Source organism: Phyllostomus discolor, chromosome 2, assembly GCF_004126475.2.
Source record: "Phyllostomus discolor isolate MPI-MPIP mPhyDis1 chromosome 2, mPhyDis1.pri.v3, whole genome shotgun sequence".
Lineage (NCBI taxonomy): Eukaryota > Metazoa > Chordata > Mammalia > Chiroptera > Phyllostomidae > Phyllostomus > Phyllostomus discolor.
This window is the reverse complement of record NC_040904.2, coordinates 193,434,303-193,455,123: the sequence shown is the minus strand read 5'-3', so window position 1 is coordinate 193,455,123 and position 20,821 is coordinate 193,434,303. Positions and strand designations below refer to the sequence as shown.

General features: G+C 38.1%; 1 protein-coding gene across 2 annotated transcripts in view; it reads right to left on the bottom strand.

Moving 5' to 3' along the window:
• Positions 1–20,345, bottom strand: part of LOC114513021 (alpha-2-macroglobulin) — a 47,131-nt gene extending 26,786 nt beyond the window's left edge. Inside the window, exons 1-12 of one of the 2 annotated variants that reach the window (XM_036019367.1) lie at positions 20,169–20,345; positions 13,607–13,790; positions 12,629–12,788; positions 12,412–12,464; positions 10,277–10,297; positions 9,834–10,002; positions 9,297–9,381; positions 7,941–8,061; positions 7,037–7,151; positions 6,782–6,891; positions 2,658–2,819; positions 228–455 (exon numbers count right to left, since the gene is read on the bottom strand). In XM_036019367.1, coding sequence (XP_035875260.1) covers positions 228–455; positions 2,658–2,819; positions 6,782–6,891; positions 7,037–7,151; positions 7,941–8,061; positions 9,297–9,381; positions 9,834–10,002; positions 10,277–10,297; positions 12,412–12,464; positions 12,629–12,788; positions 13,607–13,790; positions 20,169–20,251 — 1,491 coding nt within the window. In that variant the 5' untranslated portion in view covers positions 20,252–20,345. The remainder of the gene's footprint in view (positions 1–227; positions 456–2,657; positions 2,820–6,781; positions 6,892–7,036; positions 7,152–7,940; positions 8,062–9,296; positions 9,382–9,833; positions 10,003–10,276; positions 10,298–12,411; positions 12,465–12,628; positions 12,789–13,606; positions 13,791–20,168) is intronic. The other variant, XM_028532128.2, reaches the window with a different exon arrangement.
• Positions 20,346–20,821: the final 476 nt, after the last annotated feature.

The window sequence follows — 20,821 nt, the reverse complement described above, 5'->3', positions numbered from 1 at the left end:
AAGAAAAAAGAAAAAAAAAAGGAAAAAAAGGCAATGAAAAGCTTCTTATCTCAAGTCTTGCCCTACATGTAATATGCTTGTTTTCTTGCACCCCTGCTGGCATTAAGTAGGCCTAAAAGAAGTCAAACTTTCTAAAGAAAAACAGACATTCTAAAGAACTTCAAAAATCCTTGCTCCACAGAGGGTGTTTGTTTACAGATGAGCCAATGCAATGGCCTTCTTCTCACCAGGTAATAGAATGAAAGCTCCTTTAGCTCCTGCAGAGCCTGTCCATTCAGAACATAATGTGCTTGGATGGTCTGAGTTTGGCCACAGGGCAGTTCACGAGACAGGGGATTAAGGTGGACAAAGCTCTTGCTTGGAGAGAATACAAGATGAGCAGTGTGATGAGCTTCTTCGTATTCTCCTGACAGCCATTGGTAACTATAACAGGGGCTCTCATCCTTGTGTTTGACCTAATAAATTAGAAAAACAATATTACTTTATAGGTTACATCTCATAGGGAATCGATGTTCTCACAAAACTGCATTAGTTGACTGTACTGCCTAAACTAGTACCTAGGAATCTCTCACTCACTGTAAAAAGGGACAGAGAAAGCCCCTTCCCCTGTTTGTTTATCTGTATTTCAGGCATGGTTTGTGCCTTTACACTGAAGAGGCTCCTTGGGTTGGTACCATAGTTTTGAAGAGCATAAAAGAAGACAACCTTTGCTCCAATTAGCTTGCTTGACATTTCTCTGGCCACTTTACTATAGACACTGGAGCTATGAAACCTCTTTGAGGAGACTAAATAATCTCCAAAAACTGAAGAATTGCATTTCAGAAAATCAGTGCCTCATTTGTGATGAGTTTCAAATAGGTATTATGAGTAAAGGTAATATTGCATCCTGAGAAGTCTGAGAATACTTGCTGTATTCTGGTTCAAGAGTTGAGCTGGTGAGTTGGCGGAAGTCCACTTCTCCTGAGCTGTCTTAGGCTGATTCTTTTAATGCTTCCTGTGATTCTGGGTTCTTAAGCTTTGTAGGCACTATTTGGGTTGTATTTCAATTTTTCTCCACATAAAATTGTTCACTAGTTTTTTTTCAGGCTTCCCCTACCTTCATCTTCACTTCCCAAGTGGCATGAGTGAATTCCTGTGTCAACAAACTACATCGTTTGTACATCAATGTATGTTCTAGCGATATAAATGCTCATCAAAAAGAGCGATCATTTAGAAATAACATTTTCATTTCCCAGGACTATCCCAGTACCTAGCACATAGAAGGTATTCAAGATACTCCTTGATGGAATTAATGAGTAATTATTTAATTTTCAGCTGTTAGAAGTATAGGCTTTTATGCCTACTATTTAAAGATGAATAAAGTATATTATTATTTTTTATATTTATATGAAAAATTCTAAGAGGCAGGGGTTTTTTTTATCACTATTTTGTGTAATATCTATTGTGCAGTCATATATCAATAAATGCATGTCTATATCTCCATTGGTTAATAGAGGATTATATAGTATACAAAACAGATTGTACGGGTAAGGAGAGAGTCTGGAGAAAATTAGAATAGCAGGGCAAAAATAATGTAAGAACAATAATTTATGGAGTATATATAATTAAAACTAAATGCTAATGATGTTAAAAATGGGCTTTTACAGTAATAATACTTAGCAGTTAAAGGGGGCTTACCAGGTGCTTTAACATGTACTGTCTTTAACTGGTACTAATATTGCACTCATTTTACAGATAAGAGACTGAAGTATGGAGGTTTTTAGTTATTTGCTCCTAAAAAGAGTTGAGTCAGGATTTTAACCTAATTTATTTGATTCTGGAACCTATATCTTTAAAAAAGTTGTGGTAAGAAACACACAACATAAAATTATCATTTTAACCATTTTAAGTCTACAGTTTGGCAGTGTTAAGTAGTGTGCAACAGATTTTCAGAATTTTTCATTTTGTAAAACTAAAACTCTATAGCCATTAAACAACAATTCCTCATTTTTCCTTCTTTTCAGCACCAGGTAGCCACCATTTTACGTTCTATTTCTATGACTTTGACAGCTTTAGATACTTCATGTAAGTGGAATCATACACTATTTGTTTTTTTGTGACTGAACATTTCATTTAACATATTATCAGAATTCATCCATGTTATAGCATGTGACAGGACTTCATTCCTAAGGCTGAATACTCTTCCATTACATGTATATACCACATTTTATTTATCCATTAATCTGTTCAGATATTTGAGTTGCTTTCACTCCATGGCTATTGTGAACAGTGCTGCTATGAACATGGGTGTGCAGATATGTCGTTGAGGCCCTACTCTCAATTCTTTTAGCTATCTTCCCAGAAGTGGGGTTGCTGGATCATATGGTTGTTCTATTTTTAATTTTGAAGAACTGGCATACTGTTTTCCATAGTATTTGCATCACTTTATATTCCCAGCAATAGTACACAAGAAGAACTCACACTTCTAAACACAAAACTATACTGCCTCCTTTTAAATAAACTTTTTCAAAGTTGATCTTGACTTGGTTTCTAGTTTTCAGAGTTTTTTTTCTTTTCTCTCCATAGGGCTAGACACAACTTGGGAATTTCATCACTTTTATGTTGCAAACATTCCCCAAGGTTACTTCATGTTTTTGGTAACTTCTTTACAAGCTTACCCTGATAGAGAGGGAGGAATCCTTAATGTTGTTGGTGTTGATGGAGAACTGCACCAGGCCATGCTCATCAGTGGTGGCATTGGAGTAATAGTTAGCAGCATTTGCTGTGATGAAGATGAGTTCATTTGGTATGGGGACGCCTTTCCCATTCACTAGGCGCACCTGAAGATTAAAAGCTATGCATCAGTTATGTGGCTAATCCCCAACAGGCACCAAATCCATTTTATTAGAAATATTTATTGAGTGCATCCTACATGTTGAACATGGTTCCAAGCATTGAGACTATCGCAGTAAACAAAGTTCCTTCCACCATAGAGCTTATGGTTAGTAAGAGACAGATATTAAATAAACACATAAACGGTATACTCTTATTTAGTAGTAATCAGTCTTAAGAAGAAAAATAAAGCAGTGTTGTATGGGGCCAGGTGGATACTTGAAATATCAGGGAGACTGCTCTGTAAAACTATACATCTGAAACTAATACATTACTGAATGTATTAGTAATATATTACTAAAATATTACTAAAGTAATATTGAATATAAACTATAATTAAAAAATTAAAAAATAAAGCAGTGTAAAAAGGTAGTGAGTGATGAGAATCACAATAGGGTGTACTGAAAAATGTATTCTGTGGATATTTTGGAAATGCTGTGTATCATATATTTTTCTTGAGGAGTCACAGAGCACAGGAGTCATAAAGTAATTAAAAATTTTAATCCATTAGACAGATTTAATTGAGCCCCTCTTATTGTGTGGCAGACAACTAACTTCCTGAGGACTAGTGTCCTAAAGTATAATAAGTGCACAAGTAAGCAACTAGTTTGGTGTGAATTTCTAATTGTTTTATGTATGATATCTGCTTCTCAACACAGATTTTCAATCTTTTGGAAGTAAGGCAGATTTCATGAGGCATTTCCCATGGGAAAAATGTAAAATTGAGAAGCACATGGTATTAATAAAAACTTAAAGTAAAAAAACCAAACCAAACCAGACTTTTGGCCAAGATGGAGGCATAGGTAGACACACTGTGCCTCCTTGCACAACTAAAATAAGAACAACAAAAATTTAGAAATAAAAAACAACCAGTACTGACAGAAAATTGAACTCTATGGAAGTCCAACAACCAAGGAGTTAAAGAAGAAACATTCATACAGACTGGTAGGAGAGGTGGAGTCTGGCAGCCAGGTGGAGAGTGCTCACAGCAAAGTGGCAGTGAGGGGACCCATCAAGGCAGTGGTTGTGGAGGGGTGCAGCACACAAGGTGGCTGGTGGACCTGGCACTCCCACATTTCTTCACAGATAAACTGGGTAAAACTGGGGAGCAAGGCAGACTGAGCAACCCAGGGTCCCAGCGCAGGGAAATAAAGCCTCAAAACACCGATTGAAAACACCTGTGGGATTGAGGCAGCAAGAGAAACTCCCAGCCTCACAGGAGAGTTCATTGGAGAGATCCACAGGGTCCTAGAATGTACACAAACCCACCCACACAGGAATCAGCACCAGAAGAGCCCAGTTTGCTTGTGGGAAGTGGTGGAAGTGACTGAAATCCAGCAGAGAGTGAGCAAGTGCTAGTGTTCCCTCTCAGACCCTGCCCCACATATAGCGTCACAACCCAGACACTGGGTTGCCCCGCCCTGGTGAACACCTAAGGCTCTGCCCCTCACTATGTAACAGGCCTGTCAAAACAAACAAACAAACAAACAAAAATGGCCCAAATGAAAGAACAGAACAAAGCTCCAGAAAAAATACAACTAAGCGACTAAGAGATAGCCAACCTAGCAGATGCACAGTTCAAAGCACTGGTGATCAGGATGCTCACAAAACTGGTTGAATTTGGTCACAAATTAGATGAAAATATGAAGGCTACACTAAGTGAAATGAAGGAAAATGTACAGGGAACCAATAGTGATGGGAAGAAAACTGGGACTCAAATCAATGGAGTAGACCAGAAGGAAGAAAGAAACAACCAAACAGAAAAGAATGAAGAAATAAGAATTCAAAAAAAAAAAAATGAGGAGAGGCTTAGGAACCTCCAGGACATCTTTAAATGTTCCAACATCCAAATTATAGGGGTACCAGAAGGAGAAGAGGAAGAGCAACAAGTGGAAAAGTTATTTGAACAAATAATGAAGGAGGACTTCCCCAATCTGGCTAAGGAAATAGACTTTCAGGAAGTCCAGAAAGCTCAGAGATTCCCAAAGAAGGTGGACCCAAGGAGGAACACACCAAAGCACATCATAATTACACTACCCAAGATTAAAATGAAGGAGAGAATCCTAGAAGCAATAAGACATAAGGGGACAGTTACCTACAAAGGAGTTCCCATCAGACTGTCAGCTGATTTCTCAGAAGAGACTTTATAGGCAAGAAGGGGCTGGCAAGTATTCCAAGTCATGAGAGGCAAGAACCTACATCTCAGATTGCTCTACTCAGCAAAGCTTTCATTTAGAATGGAAGGGCAGATAAAGTACTTCTCAGATAAGGCCAAGTTAAAGGAGTTCATCATCACCAAGCCCTTATTGTATGAAATGTTAAAGGGACTTATCTAAGAAAAAGAAGATAAAAAATATAAACATTAAAAAAAACACATCAAACTCAAAGTAACAACCACACCTAAAACAAAAGCAAACTAAGCAAACAGCTAGAACAGGAACAGAATCACAGAAATGGAGATCACATGGAGGATTAACAACAGGGGAGTGGGAGGAGAGAGGGAGAAAGGTACAGAGAATAAGTAGCATAGATGGTAGGTAAAAAATAGACAGGGGGAGGGTAAGAATAGTATGGGAAATGTAGAAGCTAAAGAACTTATAAATATGACACATGGATATGAACTAAAGGGGGGGAATGTGGGTGGGAGAAGTTGTGCAGGGTGGAGGGGAGTGAAGGGGGGGGAAATGAAACAACTGTAATAGCATAATCAATAAACTATATTTAAAAAAAAAACAAAACTTGGAAGAAAACCAAAAAAACTTAAAGTCGCATTACTGCTAGTATTAAACTCAGCAGATGAAGTTTAAATGGTAAAGATTGTGATTCTTTTTCAGGATAAGATACTTTTCACAGTAGAAAGAAGCAGAGCAGCAGACTGGGATCAGTGTTTGTAACTGATTAACAAAACCTTAGTTTGTCACTGAACTGTTGGCTGCATGCACAAAGATAAGGATAAGCACAAAGTTCTGACTTTTTCCTCTTTTGATGAGTTTTATGACTAATGGAATAGTTATTTAACAGGAATACATTATCAAAAGTATACCATGTACCTCTGAGAAATTTAAAAACATGGAATACACTCTCATTTTAGGATGTGACCAAAGTTTCTGACTTTGGTTTGCTGTCATAACATTATCAAAACATTCTAAAATGTACTCTACCACTCATTTGTTGAGTCTAGTCCCTCTGTCTTTTACACTTTCCACCACTGAAGTCTTATAGCATTTCCATTAAGAATATGATACACAGTAATTATACACTGAGATACATGCAACCATTACCTCAGACTTTAGAGTCAGAAAGGTCCATTGCACATGTTTATAATAGAAAAATAACAATAGAAGATTTTTTGTAGATCTGTGAGAAAATTTATATTTTTTAAAGCTCAGTACCTTAAATAACAACATTTTACCCTTGTGTGTACTGTGTTTTGTAAAAGTACTTGCTATCATAAAAAGTACTATAAATATAATATCTATGAAAGGAATACCAGATGTGGTAGAATATTGTATGCCTTAAAGTAAAAATTAAAACCACCAACCCCCTCCCTTCCATGTGAAGTTAGTGTTATAAGATAATGTATGTGGCCACCATGAATTTTGAGATTCTTGTGAGAAAATATCATAAAATTATAAGATTGCCTGGTAAATCATGGAAAGGACATTCAGTGATATCATACAATGCTTTTCCAAAAGTGAAAAAAAAACTTTCTAATTTTGATAGTACTCTAGAATGACTTCATGGATATCATATACAAATTTACAGAGGAGCAGACTCATTTTTATGTGGTTTTATACCTTTGCTTATATTAATCAACAGGTAACAATAAAGAGGTATGGTTTTAGCAAATATGTTGTGCTTATTAAGTGATGGCTACACAGGTTGATTTGTGAACTGAAAAATATTCCACCTGTCCAAAGAAGGGGATCCCTTGTCTAAAGTGTGGGTCCACTTTCACAAATGAGAGTTTGGATATGATTCTTGTTATTTCACTGGTCCCTTTTCCAGTAAACTCCACGTCTGAAAAAAAAAAGGAGAAAAAAAGTTTGGAAGGATGATCTCCCTGAACTTCTTATACTCCCTCTCTCCTTTCAGTTTGTACATTGGTGAAGAGAATGACTCAGTGCCCATTGTCTTTCCCCCCATACCCACTTGGGACACAAACCTGTTCCTTCTTCTCTGATCTTGGCTTCCACTTCAAGTGCCATGTTATACCCTTCCCTCTTCAACTGGAAGGCCTTGGTTTTTACTTGCTGGGAGAAGCAGCCCTCGTTGTTTAGCTAGGAGAGGGTAAAATCAAATACCATACCATAATAGTAGACAGATTGGTGGTCAGTTAATCTGATGGGATTTTGGTGGGGATCAACAGAACCTAGGTATTTCCAATGAGATCAGGTGTGTTCAGGGTGGTTTGGCCATAAACAGAACCTAGGTATTTCCTATAAGAACACAGTATTTATTCTCTAGGGACTGGTTATCATCACATTTCACAACAGTATCTAGTTTATAATCGACAGGTATATTTCTTAGTTTTTGAGTGAACGTGCTAGAAATGTCCTAAAAATTTTGGGGTAATCTTACTATAACAGGCAGCTAGCCCTTCATCAAAGTCTGGCTCTGCTTCCACTGTGGACAGTGATGGCTGGAAAGTGACAACCCATTTGGGGACTGTGTTTCCTACCTTTCTGGCACCTATGTGAGGCCACATGACAAGTTCTTGCTCATAGAGTAAAACTGACACTCTCCCCAGCGAAGGTGGTTAAGAGGTACATGTTTTTTTTCTCCTTCCTTCATACAAGTGGATGCCAAAGATGGCTTGGATGCCAGGTATTGGAGTTAGCTCAGCTTCCACCTTTCTGTGTGGTTGGTGCACCAAGAGCACCCACAATGGAAAATTGTAAGAAATAAATTATTCCTATCGTGGTAATTCACCTATTTTTAAAACAATTATAGCTAGCATAAAATTCTTTTATAAATCGCTGTCTTCCTGAATTAGCACCATGTTGTAACTCGCTGCTTACTGACAGCACCTTAGGTGTTAGTAGTTTCTAGAAGCATTTTCCACCTACCTTTTGACTGAATTTCTCACAGACAGCCTGTGACTCTCCACCATAGCAGCTGGAAGAATGACTATACTTTCTGCACACGCTCACAGTCACATGTCCTGGGACTGGTTTCCCATACGTGTATCTGTCATAAGACATTGTCAAATTAATCAAAACAAACATTGAACATACACATTTTCCATGTATTTATGTTTCCTCTTTTAGCTACAGTATATTTACTTCCTGTACTTTCCCTCTGCAGGGCTCAAACAGTGTTGAGCACAGGTAAGGAATGAACTTTTTCTTCTAGAATTCTTCAGTCTTTTTAAAACATTTTTTCTTAATTTTTACTTTTCAGTTTTATCTTTAAACACTACCTTTTGTACTACCACCCACTCTTACAAGAAAAACCAACACCAATAAGACAAAACAGAGGGAAGGAACAAACACCCTCAATTCTATCTAGGAATACAAACTATTAATATGATGGCGTCTCTCCTTTTATCATCCTTTCCCCATGTGTACCCATTTCAGTTTACACAGGATTTTACTTGCTTACATTTTACAAAAAAATGGGATTGTGCCCTAAATATATCATTGATAATTGCTGTGTTTTCCAAAGTATTTGTTGCTCCTATTTAAAATTTCAGCTATAGTTCTCTTTGTAAAAGCACTGGCTCACAAGGTATGTAGCACCAGGACCTTGGTGGCCATTACTCTGAGACAGTGCTAGGGCAGGGACCCAGTTGAATAGTGAATTACAGTTGGATTACATAAGCAGGACTGGCTATATCACTGTCTGCTCTTTTTGCTCATGCTACTGCTGGGCTACTGGAGATAGGAGCATAAGCTCCTGGGAACACAAATTTTCAAAGTTGGAAAGGACCATATTGAGAGAGGTATGTAACATGCCTTAGGTAGACTGATGAGTTAGATGAGATTTTGGTATGTTTACCTCAACAAATTCTGAATCTAAGTTATTTTTGTACCATGTGTGTAGGGTCAGGTAAATATTGTTAGTGACTGAATTTCCTCTATAATCCAATAGAGCCAAAGGAAAGCCACTACCCTTTGATACCATCCTATTTGGGTATGCGTGTGCATGTGCATGCACGCATACAGCTCTGTTACTTCCAGAACCCTAGCAGCATAGTTTCTCCAGGAACAGTTGCCTGTGCCATGAGTTGTAATAATGCTGGTAGGACTAGGAAAGAAAATCAGAAGGAAAAATAGGAAAACAATAATAGAGGAAAGTTCTAGAGATGGGATTCTCTCATTTATTTAAAGGATTTGTGCTGCCACTTTTCCTAGAGAAACTAGCCAAATGGTGAGTCTTTTAAAGATAATTCCCCTCCAAAGATTAAAAAAGCATAAACTCACATGCCACACACTGACACATCCACCACTTCTTCTAAAATAGTGATTATCCTTGGCATTCTTACTTGCACTTCAAACTTAGGAAGCACTGTTGATTAGAGATAAAGGAAGTTTGAAATTAGTTTTCAAATTTTGGGGAATTAGTATTTTCAGTATTTTCATGTTACCTGTAGTAATTCCCTAATAGTATTTTAGGCCACTGAACAGGCAACTCTCTTCTCTAATATTTCTATCTTCCCTTCAAATGGAGACTGCTTGAAGGACTATGACAGATCACTGCAACCTTAATGAACTAGGGAAAATTCCACTAAAACAGGGAGAATATACATTTTTGAGATGAAAAATTGCTGTACAAATAATTAAGTTATAGGACGTCCTATTCACTAATCATTGTCCTCACTGGAGTTTGGTATGTAATTGGTTCTACTCCAAGCCCAATCTTACTCAGGGGAAATGAAAAGACTCCAAATAAGCTCAAATTCTACACCCTGGAAATTTAAATATGAAGAAAAATGTTCCATGACTTTCCACAATCCATACCAAATTCCTCCACGGTGAAGGGGTGCTCTGTTATTCCTCCTGATTCCTTCTGTACCACCACCTTGTAGGAGCCCTGAAATGGCTCTGATGAGAGGGGAATGGTCAGTTGCTTGAGGCCACTCTCTAACTTGAGATTCTGCCATTGTGCGATGCGATTTCCTTTAGGGTTCTATAGATAATGTAATTGAAACTTACAAAGGGGCTCAGAGCATTAGCGACAATATAAGAAATCTATGAAAACTCCTATGTTACTCAGAGAGGAAAATGGGGTGGTGATAATGAGAGAAAAGGGGAGATGAGCTAGAACCATCTGAGCTCTATGAGTTTGAAGGCTTCTCCCTTAATGACAAGTTTCTGGGGCATGGTAAGAATCTCTCAGATAAGAACATTTTCCCTAAATTGATTACTTTACATGTAATTATGGAATGTTTCATTTTGCTTACCTTAATGTATACTAGTGGAATCTGAAAGATGAAAGAGAAAGAAAGCAGTTTAGAATTGTTCATGAATATTCTCATCTTTGATTTATAAGCATGACAGTTTTATATAAAACACACAAAAATGATCGGTTTTTACAGACCTTTTAATTAATCATCATAAGCATTTAATAAATAATGGTAAGAATTTAATTGGCTACATTCATCAGGAGTGGGGTTTACTGACATTACTTAAATGTGTATACCATCCCAGTGAAGAACACTCTTTTGCCCCGAACTTTTATAGGCTGAGAAATAAAATGCTAATGGAACTATAAGTAATCATGGTCAGACCTGAGTATTAAGATGGGTAGTTCTAAGAATAATGGGGGATGGAAGTAGCTCCTCCACTATCAGTGGTTATTCATTACTAAAAAGTAATATTTATTAAGTGCCTACCATGAGCTGTGTATCATTCTCAGTTCTGGGAACAATAGCAATGCACAAAAGAACACTGTATGTACTTCCCTAGAGCTTACCTTCCAATAAGGAATCCATACATAAGAAACACACACATACATGCATATATGTATACATATAGTTGAGATTTATATTTTATATATATATTTGAGATATATGGTTGACATGTATTTGATATGTCTATATATTTTAAATCTATATCTACATCTTTATCTATGTCTATATCTATAAATATCAGGTAGTTGTAAGGATTGGGATATAAAAATAAAGTAGGGTTAAGCTGATAGAATAATGGATGAGGCGTTTAATGCTAAATAGAGAAGCAAAAGTAAAAACCTAGACCAGTTTCAAGGCTTATTTAGAGGTGATGTTGGCCAGGAAGAGGTTGTAGCATGAAGACGGAAAGAAGTAGTCTGGACACATTTTAAGCTAACATGATTTTCTGATGAAGTGGGATTATGCCACAACTTTTTGCCTTAGGGACTGAAGAAAAAAAATGGCCACTTTTTGAGATAGAAGAATGTGGAAGAATAGATTTGGGGGAACAAATTAAGACTTTGGTTTGATATTTTCATTAAAATTAAAATAGCTCTTTTTCATCATAAATAGCAAGTGTTAATCTTAAGGAAGAACATTGATTTCATTCATCTTCCTTTCTAAAAGAGGTTTTGGTAGGTATGTTTGGCAAAATTCTACATCTTTGAGGAGTTATTTGAATTTAATTTATTTGAGGATTTAGGTGTATGTTGTCTAATACATCTCTCTAATTTACTTAATTGATAACTTTCTAAAGAATAAGCTTAAGTGGGTGACAATTACCTGAGTATCAGTACAAAGGCAGAAGACTTCACTGTTCTCTTGACTGCAGTTACTGTTTAACATAAGGCTCTTACATTCCCAAAACACCAATAAAATTATATATATGTATATATATATGAATATATGCATAATGAGTGTGCGTGTGTGTGTGTGTGTGTGTGTGTGTGTATACCAGTGCTATTTACTATAGTCAAGATTTGGAAACAGCCTAAGCACCCATCAGTGCATAAGTGGATAAGAAAGCTGTAATACATCTACACAATGGAACACCATGCAGCAGTAAAACAGATATAACTCTCACATTTTGCAACAGCATGGATGGACTTGGAGAAAATTATGCTAAGTGAATTAAGCCAATCAGTGAAAGAAAAATACCACATGATCTCACTTTTATGTGGAATCTGCTGAATACAATAAACTAATAAACAAGATAGTAAAAGAAGCTTAGATACATAGAATGGACTGACAGCTGAGGGAAAGGGTTGGGGGAAGGGGTGAAAGATGGTGAAAGGGTTAACCAAAGAACCTTTATGCACAACCCACGGACATGGACAACAATGTGGGGATTGGCTGGGGGTGGAATGAGGGTAGGTTTGGGTGAGAGAGGGAAAGGGGAGGAAAGTGGGAACAACTGCAATAGCTGAAACAACAACAACAACAACAACAACAACAACAATATTAATAATAAAGGATAACAAAATTCAAAAAAAATAAAATAAGGATCTTACATTATTGTAATGCCAGAAATTACTGTTATTGACACCAGACTCTTTCTTTCCCTGGTCCTCCCCCAACACCAAAAACAGGCTTCCCGCCAGGTGACACAGATAATAATGATTCCGGGTAGATATTAGGAGACTCACCAACTCATTCAGGGGGTGAAAATCTTCATCCAATGAGATGACACGAAACTTTACTGAAACAGAAATATTTTCCATCAGTCCCAAAAATCTTAAACCAGGCTTATTGGTTGGTAAGAAAAGTTATTAAGGAGCCAGAATTATAGGGATTTAGACTGGGGAATATGTAGGGGAGGATCTTTCCTCTTTGGAGTTGCCCTGACTGTAGGCTTCTTTGTACCTGTCTGCCCGGGTTTGTAGATGGGTTTGTCTGTCTGGACAAAGACCAGGCTGTCTTGGTTTTTAACCATCACTGTGGTCCGTCTCCTGAATTCTTGGGTTGCTCCTTTCACTTGGACAGTGAGAAACATAACCTCTTCAGAGGATGAAGACCTTGGGACCTGAAATACAGAAGAGATCCCAAGAGTTCATTCAGTCTTCCATGTTTCCTCCCCCATCCCTGTTCCACTCCTCCCTGGAGATCTTGCCTCTTTTACTTAACTTCACTCCCTAATTCTTATCATGAAAAATTGGTATGGGTAGGAATTACTTCTGTCATTGTACCAGTAGGGAGACAGAACACAAGATGGAGGAAAACACATCAGTAAGAAAGGTCAACGAGAATCACATCATCTTATGGATCAGTCAGTACAGTCTGGATTCAATTATACACTGAACTTTGCCAAGTTTTTTTTTTTATGTACCAAAAGGGCATCACAGGAGCATTTTAAGGTTATGAGAAAGAAAAACACACTATTTTATTGTTATAGGTTATAAGCATTTTACATATGGACAATACTGAAGAGCTATTGGATATTTGCTTATGGTAATTTCTACAACTTTCACTCTTAGAAAGAATATGGGGTAATATCTTCCTGTCAGCCCACTACTGGGGGCTTATGTTGTGTATTGGCCTTGTTTGCTTTATTTTTGCATTTGATTTTAAGAAGAGGTCACATTTTCCCTTTGTCTGGGGCATACTGCTTTTTTTCCCCCAAGCTAATAGGAATATTTTTGATCATTAAGTTAATTCTTAATATGCTTATAAATATTTGCCTCCCACGGTTCAAAATTGCTGCATTCCCTTTTAATTTCTACTACATTTAGATTTCTTTCCAAAGTCCTTGCCAGCCTTTAAAGCCTTATCTTGACTGAATTCTGGATCCCTTTGGCCCCGACCAATAGAACCAAGTATATTAAGTCAAACAGTCATACTCACCGTGAAGGAGACACAGTGGAATAAGTCCTTCTCTGCCACCAGGTCCGTGAAGAGGCTCCTGTTCCCTCTGAGAGACTCCAAGGAAGCACTTACAGTCACTGTCTCATTCAGGTGGCTCAGAAGGAGACAGCCCTTCTCAGGGGTCTCAGTGTGGAGCAGAGAGGGCACCAGCACCATATACTGCCTGGAAATGGGAAGTCCAGTTAGAGGAGAGTGTACAAAGAGAGGCACTGTTATCAGAAGCACTATTTTCTATAAAAATTATTCATACTATCATTAGTTCCATACCAAGAGAAGATATATTGATAAGCATGAAATTAATCTTTGCTGTTGAATATTGTGTATGAAAATTATTCCTCTGTCATCACCAGTGCCATAGCAGCACTTTGCTTGAAGTGAGACTTAAACAGATTAAAATCTGCAGGTTTACCTTACTTTAAGAAACCCCAAAATGAACTTACAGCCAAGATGGAAGCATAGGTAGATATACTGTGCCTCCTTGCACAACCAAAAGCAGGACAACAACAAATTTGACAACAAAAAACAACCAGAACTTCCAGAAAATTGAACTGTATGGAAGTCTGACAAACAAGGAGGTAAAGAAGAAACATTCATCTAAACTAGTAGGAGGGGTGAGATGGGCAGCCTGGCAGAGAGGACTCCTGGTAAGGTGGCAGCTGGAAGACTGGGGTGGGTGGTGGCTGGCTGGAGTGAGCAGTCCCACATTTGTATGTGGATAAATGAGGAGGAACAACTGAGGGGCAAGACAGACCAAGCAACCCAGGATTCCAGTGTGGGGAAATAAAGCCTCAAAACCTCTGAAATAACCTGTGGGTGTTGCAGCAGCAGGAGAAACTCCCAGCCTCATAGGAGAGTTTGTTGGAGAGACCCACAGGGTTACAGAACATACACAAAGCCACTCACCTGGGAATCAACACCAGAAGGGCCCAATATGCTTGTGGGTAGCAGAGCAAGTGACTAAAATCCAGCAAAGAGCTGAGCAAGTGGCATTGTTCCCTCTTGGACCCCTCCCCAACACAGAGCCACAACACAGAGATGTGGGTTGCCTTGCCCTGGTGAATACCTAAGGCTCCACCCCTTACTATGTAACAAGCATGTGGAGACAAAAAACATATGGCCCAAATGAGAGAACAGATCAAAGCCCCAGAAAAAATACAACTAAGTGATGAAGAGATAGCCAACCTATCAGAAGCAGAGTTCAAAACGCTGGTAATCAGAATGCTGACAGAATTGGTTGAGTATGGCCATAAAATAGAGGAAGTGAAGGCTATGAAAAGTGAAATAAAGGAAAACGCACAGGGAACCAACAATGAAGAGAAGGAAACCAGGACTCAAGCTAACGGTTTGGACCAGAAGGAAGAAAGAAACATTCAACCAGAACAGAATGAAGAAACGAGAACTCAAAAAAAGAAGGAGAGGCTTAGGAAACTCCAGGACAACTTTAAGTGTTCCAATAACTGAATCATAGAGGTGCCAGAAGGAGAAGAAGAAGAGCAACAAATTGGAAACTTATTTGGAAAAATAATGAAGAAGAACTTCCCCAATCTGGCAAAGGAAATAGACTTCCACAAAGTCCAGGAAGCTCAGAGTCCCAAAGAAGCTGGACCCAAGAAAGCACACACCAAGGCACATCATAATCACATTATCCAAGATGAAAGATAAGAAGAGAATCTTAAAAGCAGCAAGAGAAAAGGAGACAGTTACCTACAAAAGAGTTCTCATAAGACCATCAGGTGATTTCTCAAAAGAAACCTTACAGTCAAGAAAAGGCTGGAAAGAAGTAGTGTTCCAAGTCATGAAAGGCAAGGACCTACTTACTTCCAAGATTACTCTGTCCAGCAAAGCTAGCATTTAGAATGAAAGGGTAGATAAAATGCTTCCCAGATAAGGTCAAGTTACAGGAGGTCATTATCACCAAGCCATTATTATATGAAATGTTAAAGGGACTTATCTAAGAAAAAGAAGAAGATAAAAATATGAACAGTACAATGAAAACAAACTACAACTATCAACGACTGAACCTAAAAACCAAAACAAAACAAACAAAGAAGGCAAACAACTAGAACAGGAACAGAATCAGAAATGGAGATCATGTGGAGGGTTATTGTCAGGGAGCTGGAGCAGGGAGAATAGGGGAAAAGGTACAGGGAATAAGAAGCATAAATGGTAGGTATAAAATAGACAGGGGGAGGTTACTTTAAGAAACTCCAAAATAAACTTTCCTAGTATAGGAAATGGAGAAGCTAAAGAACTTATGTGTATGACTCATGGACATAAACCAAGGGGGCAGGGAATTCGAGTGGGAAGGTGTGTGCAGGGTAGAGGGGAATAAAGGGGGGGGGGAATGGGACAACTGTAACAGTATAGTCAATAAAAATATTTAAAAGAAAAAATAAAAAGAAAAAAAGAAACTCTAAAATGTAAGTACCTGAATTCAAATTAAAAGTATGCTAATTATATGTAGTATGTTATAAATCTATTTTACATTAAGATTGCTGTAGAGAGCATGTAAACTCTCAGGTGAGACACCGAGAAAATCAATTTATAGAACTTTCATTGAATATCTATATATTTAATCTATATCATACCTGTGTGTGTATATATATACATATACATATATTCAACAAATCTGAGCAAATGGCATGGAAAGCATTTACTTTCCACTTTACAGATGTGGAATCTGAGACTTAAGGCAAGTGAGTCATTGGTTTAAAGTCTCAGTTGTGGTAAACAACTAATGAAATCTTAGTGTGTTACCTAACCCTGAATGTTTGCATTTTAAATATTTGCTTTTTAATTCCTGGCTAGACAATGACTCCACTCAGAAATAGTCTTCTAGTGATTGAATTTTGGGTCTTGGTAACTAGTCAGTAAAGTGGAAACATTTCCAATACCCTTATATATACCTTTATTGACCCTGTAGTTTTCAAACATTTTTTATTGAGTTTATTGGGGTGATATTGGTTAACAAAACCATGCAGGTTTCAAGTGTAGAATTCAACAAAACATCTGCCACTGAATCATGCACCCATTGCCCAAAGTGAAGTTGCTTCTCATCCCCATTTATTCCCCCTTTGCTATCTTCTGCATCCCTCTAACTCCCTTCCCTCTGGCTATCACCACACTGTTGTCCATAAGTCCTTCTTCCTTTTTGCTCAATCCCTCTACACCCTAACCTCCCCACTGCCCCCCCAGCTGTCATCTATTCTCCATCTATGAAGGTATATAAATTTAACTTTAACTCTTCTTTTAAATTTAATGTGATGATAACCATGGTTCATGTGGCTCAGTGGATTGAGTGTTAGGCTGTGAACCAAAGGGTTGAAAGTTCAATTCCTGGTCAGGGCACATGCCTAGGTTAGAGGCCAGGTCCCCAGTTGGGGGCATGTGAGAGGCATCCAACTGATGTTTCCGTCCCTCTCTTTCTCCCTCCCTTCCCCTCTCTCTAAAAATAAATAAATAAAATCTTTAAAAAATTTTAATGTGACCATAAAGTTACAAATGTTGAACATTTTCTTCTGGTTTCAGTTATTTTCAAAAGTCTTATTCATATACAACTTACCAAAACAAAATAAATATATTTCAAATTATAATACATATGCATTAGATACAAAATCAAAATGCTTTTGAAGCACATCTTTAAATGAATGATGCACTTTTTTTTTTTTAAATACTTTATTTATTTATTTTTAGAGAGGGAAGGGGGGTAGATAGAGAGATTGAGAGAAACATCAATGTGAGGTTGCTGGGGGTTATGGCCTGCAACCCAAGAATGTACCCTGGTTGGGAATCGAACCTGGGACACTTTGGTTCCCAGCCCGCGCTCAATCCACTGAGCTACGCCAGCCAGGGCGCACTTTTTTATATATCAATGGGTGGCTATTTCCTATTGCAAGAATTAAACAAGGTCCATTATTATATTTTTGATTGTATAGATGTAACTGCCATGAAAAATTATTCACATAAAAGTAAGTGACAAATGAAACAATAATATATCATTATTATTAATTTTTGTAATTTGTAATTAATGTGCCAGAAATCACCCAGTGCTCTATTATCAAGAATTGTTTCTAATCAGCTATTAGCTGGTATTTTCTTTAGATCTTCCTGCAATTTTGTTGAAACAAAATAATTTGTCACTACATGATTTGCAAAAGGATTTTCTGCCTTGTTCTTAGAATTCATTGTTTTCTCAACATCAATATCAACATCAGTATTTTAAATTATTCCTTTCTTTGGCATCCTAAAGATATTATACTCCAGGAATTCTGGCCAAGATGTAAGCGTAGGTAGAAACCCTTTGCTCCCTTGCACAACCAAAAGGATAACAACCAATCTAAAATCAATAAGCAACCAGAAGTGCCAGAAAATCAAACTGCATGGAATTCCAACAATGAAATTAAAGAAACAGTCAAAAAGAACATCCAGACTGGTAAATCAGCCAATGGAGAGACCCTCGGTGAGGCGGTGGACCGTGGGGGCGGGGGGCTGCAGCATGTGGCAGGCTGTGCGGGTGGGGATGACTTAAGGGGAAACTAAGACTCAGAGGTGGCTGTGGACTATGGCAGTTGCCTCGGTGGGAGAAACTCCCAGTCTCACATGACAGTCTGGTGGAAAGTGGGGCTAGAGCCCAGCAGGGGAGTCACATTGTTCCCTCTCCCGCCCCTCCCCAACAGGCAATGCCAGAGCACAGCAAGGAGGTTTGCCCTGTCTGCATGAATACCTAAGGCCCCACCCTCTTACAACTTACCAGGAGCCCCAAACAAAGAAATAGGGCCAAAATGAAAGAACAGAGCAAAACCTCAGAAAGAGAGCTAAGTGAGGAGGGTATAGCCAAAATATCTGTTGGAGAATTTAAAGCCCTGGTAATCAAAATGCTCACAGAACTGATTGAGCTTGGTCAAAAAATGAAAGAACAAATAAAAAATACCCAAAATGAAATAAAGCAAGGTATTCAGGGAACCAACAGTGACAGGAAGGAAACAAGGACTCAAATCAACAATTTGGAACAAAAGAAAGAAACAAACATCCAATTGGAATGGAAAGAAGAAACAAGAATGCAAAAAAGTGAAGAGAGTCTTACAGACCTCTGGGACAACCTGAAACATTCCAATATCTGAATTATAGAGGTGCCAGAAGGAGAAGAACAATAGCAAAAAATTGAAAACTTATTTGAACAAATAATGAAGGAAATCTTTCCCAATCTGGCAAAGGAAATAGACTTTCAGGAAGTCCAGGAAGCCCAGAGAGTTCCAAAGAAGTTGGACCCAAAGAGGAACATGCCAAGGCACATCATCATTAAGTTACCAAGATTAAAGACAAAGAGAGAATCTTAAAAGCAGCAAGAGGAAAGGAAAGAGTTACCTACAAAGGTGTTCCCATAAGGTTATCAGCTGATTTCTCAAAAGAAACCTTACAGATCAGGAGGGGCTGGAAAGAAGTATTTGAAGTCATGAAAGGCAAGGACCTACATCCAAGAATACTCTATGCAGCAAAACTATCATTTAGAATGGAAGGGCGGGTAAACTGCAGGATAAGGTCAAGTTAAAGGAGGTCATCATCATCATCAAGCCATTACTGTATGAAATGTTAAAGGGACTTATCTAAGAAAAGGAAGATAAAAAATATGAACAGTAGAATGACAACAAATTCACAACTATGAACAAATGAACCTAAAAAAATAAAAGAAAGTAAAACAACAAAAACAAAAACTAAGCAAACAACTAGAACAGGAACAGAATCAGAGAAATGGACATCACAGGGAGGGATTTCAGTGGGGAGGGGGAAGGGAGGAATAGTGGGGAAAAGGTATAGGGAAGAAGAAGCATAATTGGTAGGCATTAAATAGATGGGGAGAGGTCAAGAATGGTATAGGAAACAGAATTCAAAGAACTTATATGTACAACCCATGGACATGAACTAAGGAGGGGGTGCTGGAGGGTTGGGGCGTGCAGGGTGGAGGGGGGATAAAGGGGGGAGAGTTGGGAAAACTGTAATAGCATAATCAATAAAATATACTTAAAAAAGATATTTATACTCCAGACAATGCTCCATGGTAACATCTGATCAAGAGAGGGGTTTTTCTTTCTCTTATAAAGTGGAAGATGGGCAATTAAGACAGGGGAAGTAAGAAAGGGTAAATACCATGGTCTCAAGCAGATCAGTATGAATGTGAGAATCTGAAAATTGATTCTTTTAAAAGTATCCATTTTTAATGCCCATTAGAAAGTCTTAGTATATCCCCCAGATAATTTAGAGATCCAGAGAATTTAAGAAAAATGGTTAAGAATAAGTAAAGAATGAGTAAATCAGATTTATGAAATCTCAGTTGGAAGAGACCTTAGATGTAAGAAGATGGCAGTTTCATAGAGAAGATGAATGATATAATGGGGAATCTGAAATAAAGGAAAAGATTCTTTTTCTTAACTCTTAAAAATGTAAAACAGTTATATAAGTGGTTACTCTGCAGAATATTTCAATTCAAGGCAGAAAAAAAACTAAGGAAAGGAGTCTTTAAGTTTATGCTCTATGGGAAACTTACGGTTGTCCAGAGACTGAGGCATTTGTAGGCAGGAAGACCAGAAGGAGAAGAGTAAGACTTGGATGGAGTTTGTTCTTCCCCATGCTGCAGGGAGAAGGGGCTGGAGGAAGCCAGACCGTATCACACCCGAATCCCTGCTGCTGGTCTCGGACCAAGCATTCCTCAGAGCAACTAAGCTTTATGCTGCTTCTCTGAGCAAACAGGAAGTTCCTCCCATGCCAGGTGTCTAAACAAAGTTGAGGTCTTTGAACATTTTCTGGAAAGATCATTGCTCTCAGGGGCCTAATTACGGTCAAGGTTAATTCCTCGTGGGCCAAACTGTCAGGCTAAATAGAATTCCTGGAGGGATAAAATCCACATTCCTGTAAGTACTCACTTTCTCTGGGTTTTACTGTAGAGCAGCTAATCGGCTTTTAAACCCCTTTTCTCTCTTACTTCTGCCTTCCACTTCCCCATGGCACATTTTATGGCTTTCCTTACATCTTTTGCATGAATAGTTGGTAACGGAAGATAGAATTTAAATGATACTAGACAGGTTCAAATAGATATTTTACTGTGAGCCTGCAAGTTTTCCCTTAGATATGCCTGCCTTAAATGCTGAAGCGGTTTCAGAATTCAGTGGTCTTCTATGGAAGTGAATCTGGACTAAGCTA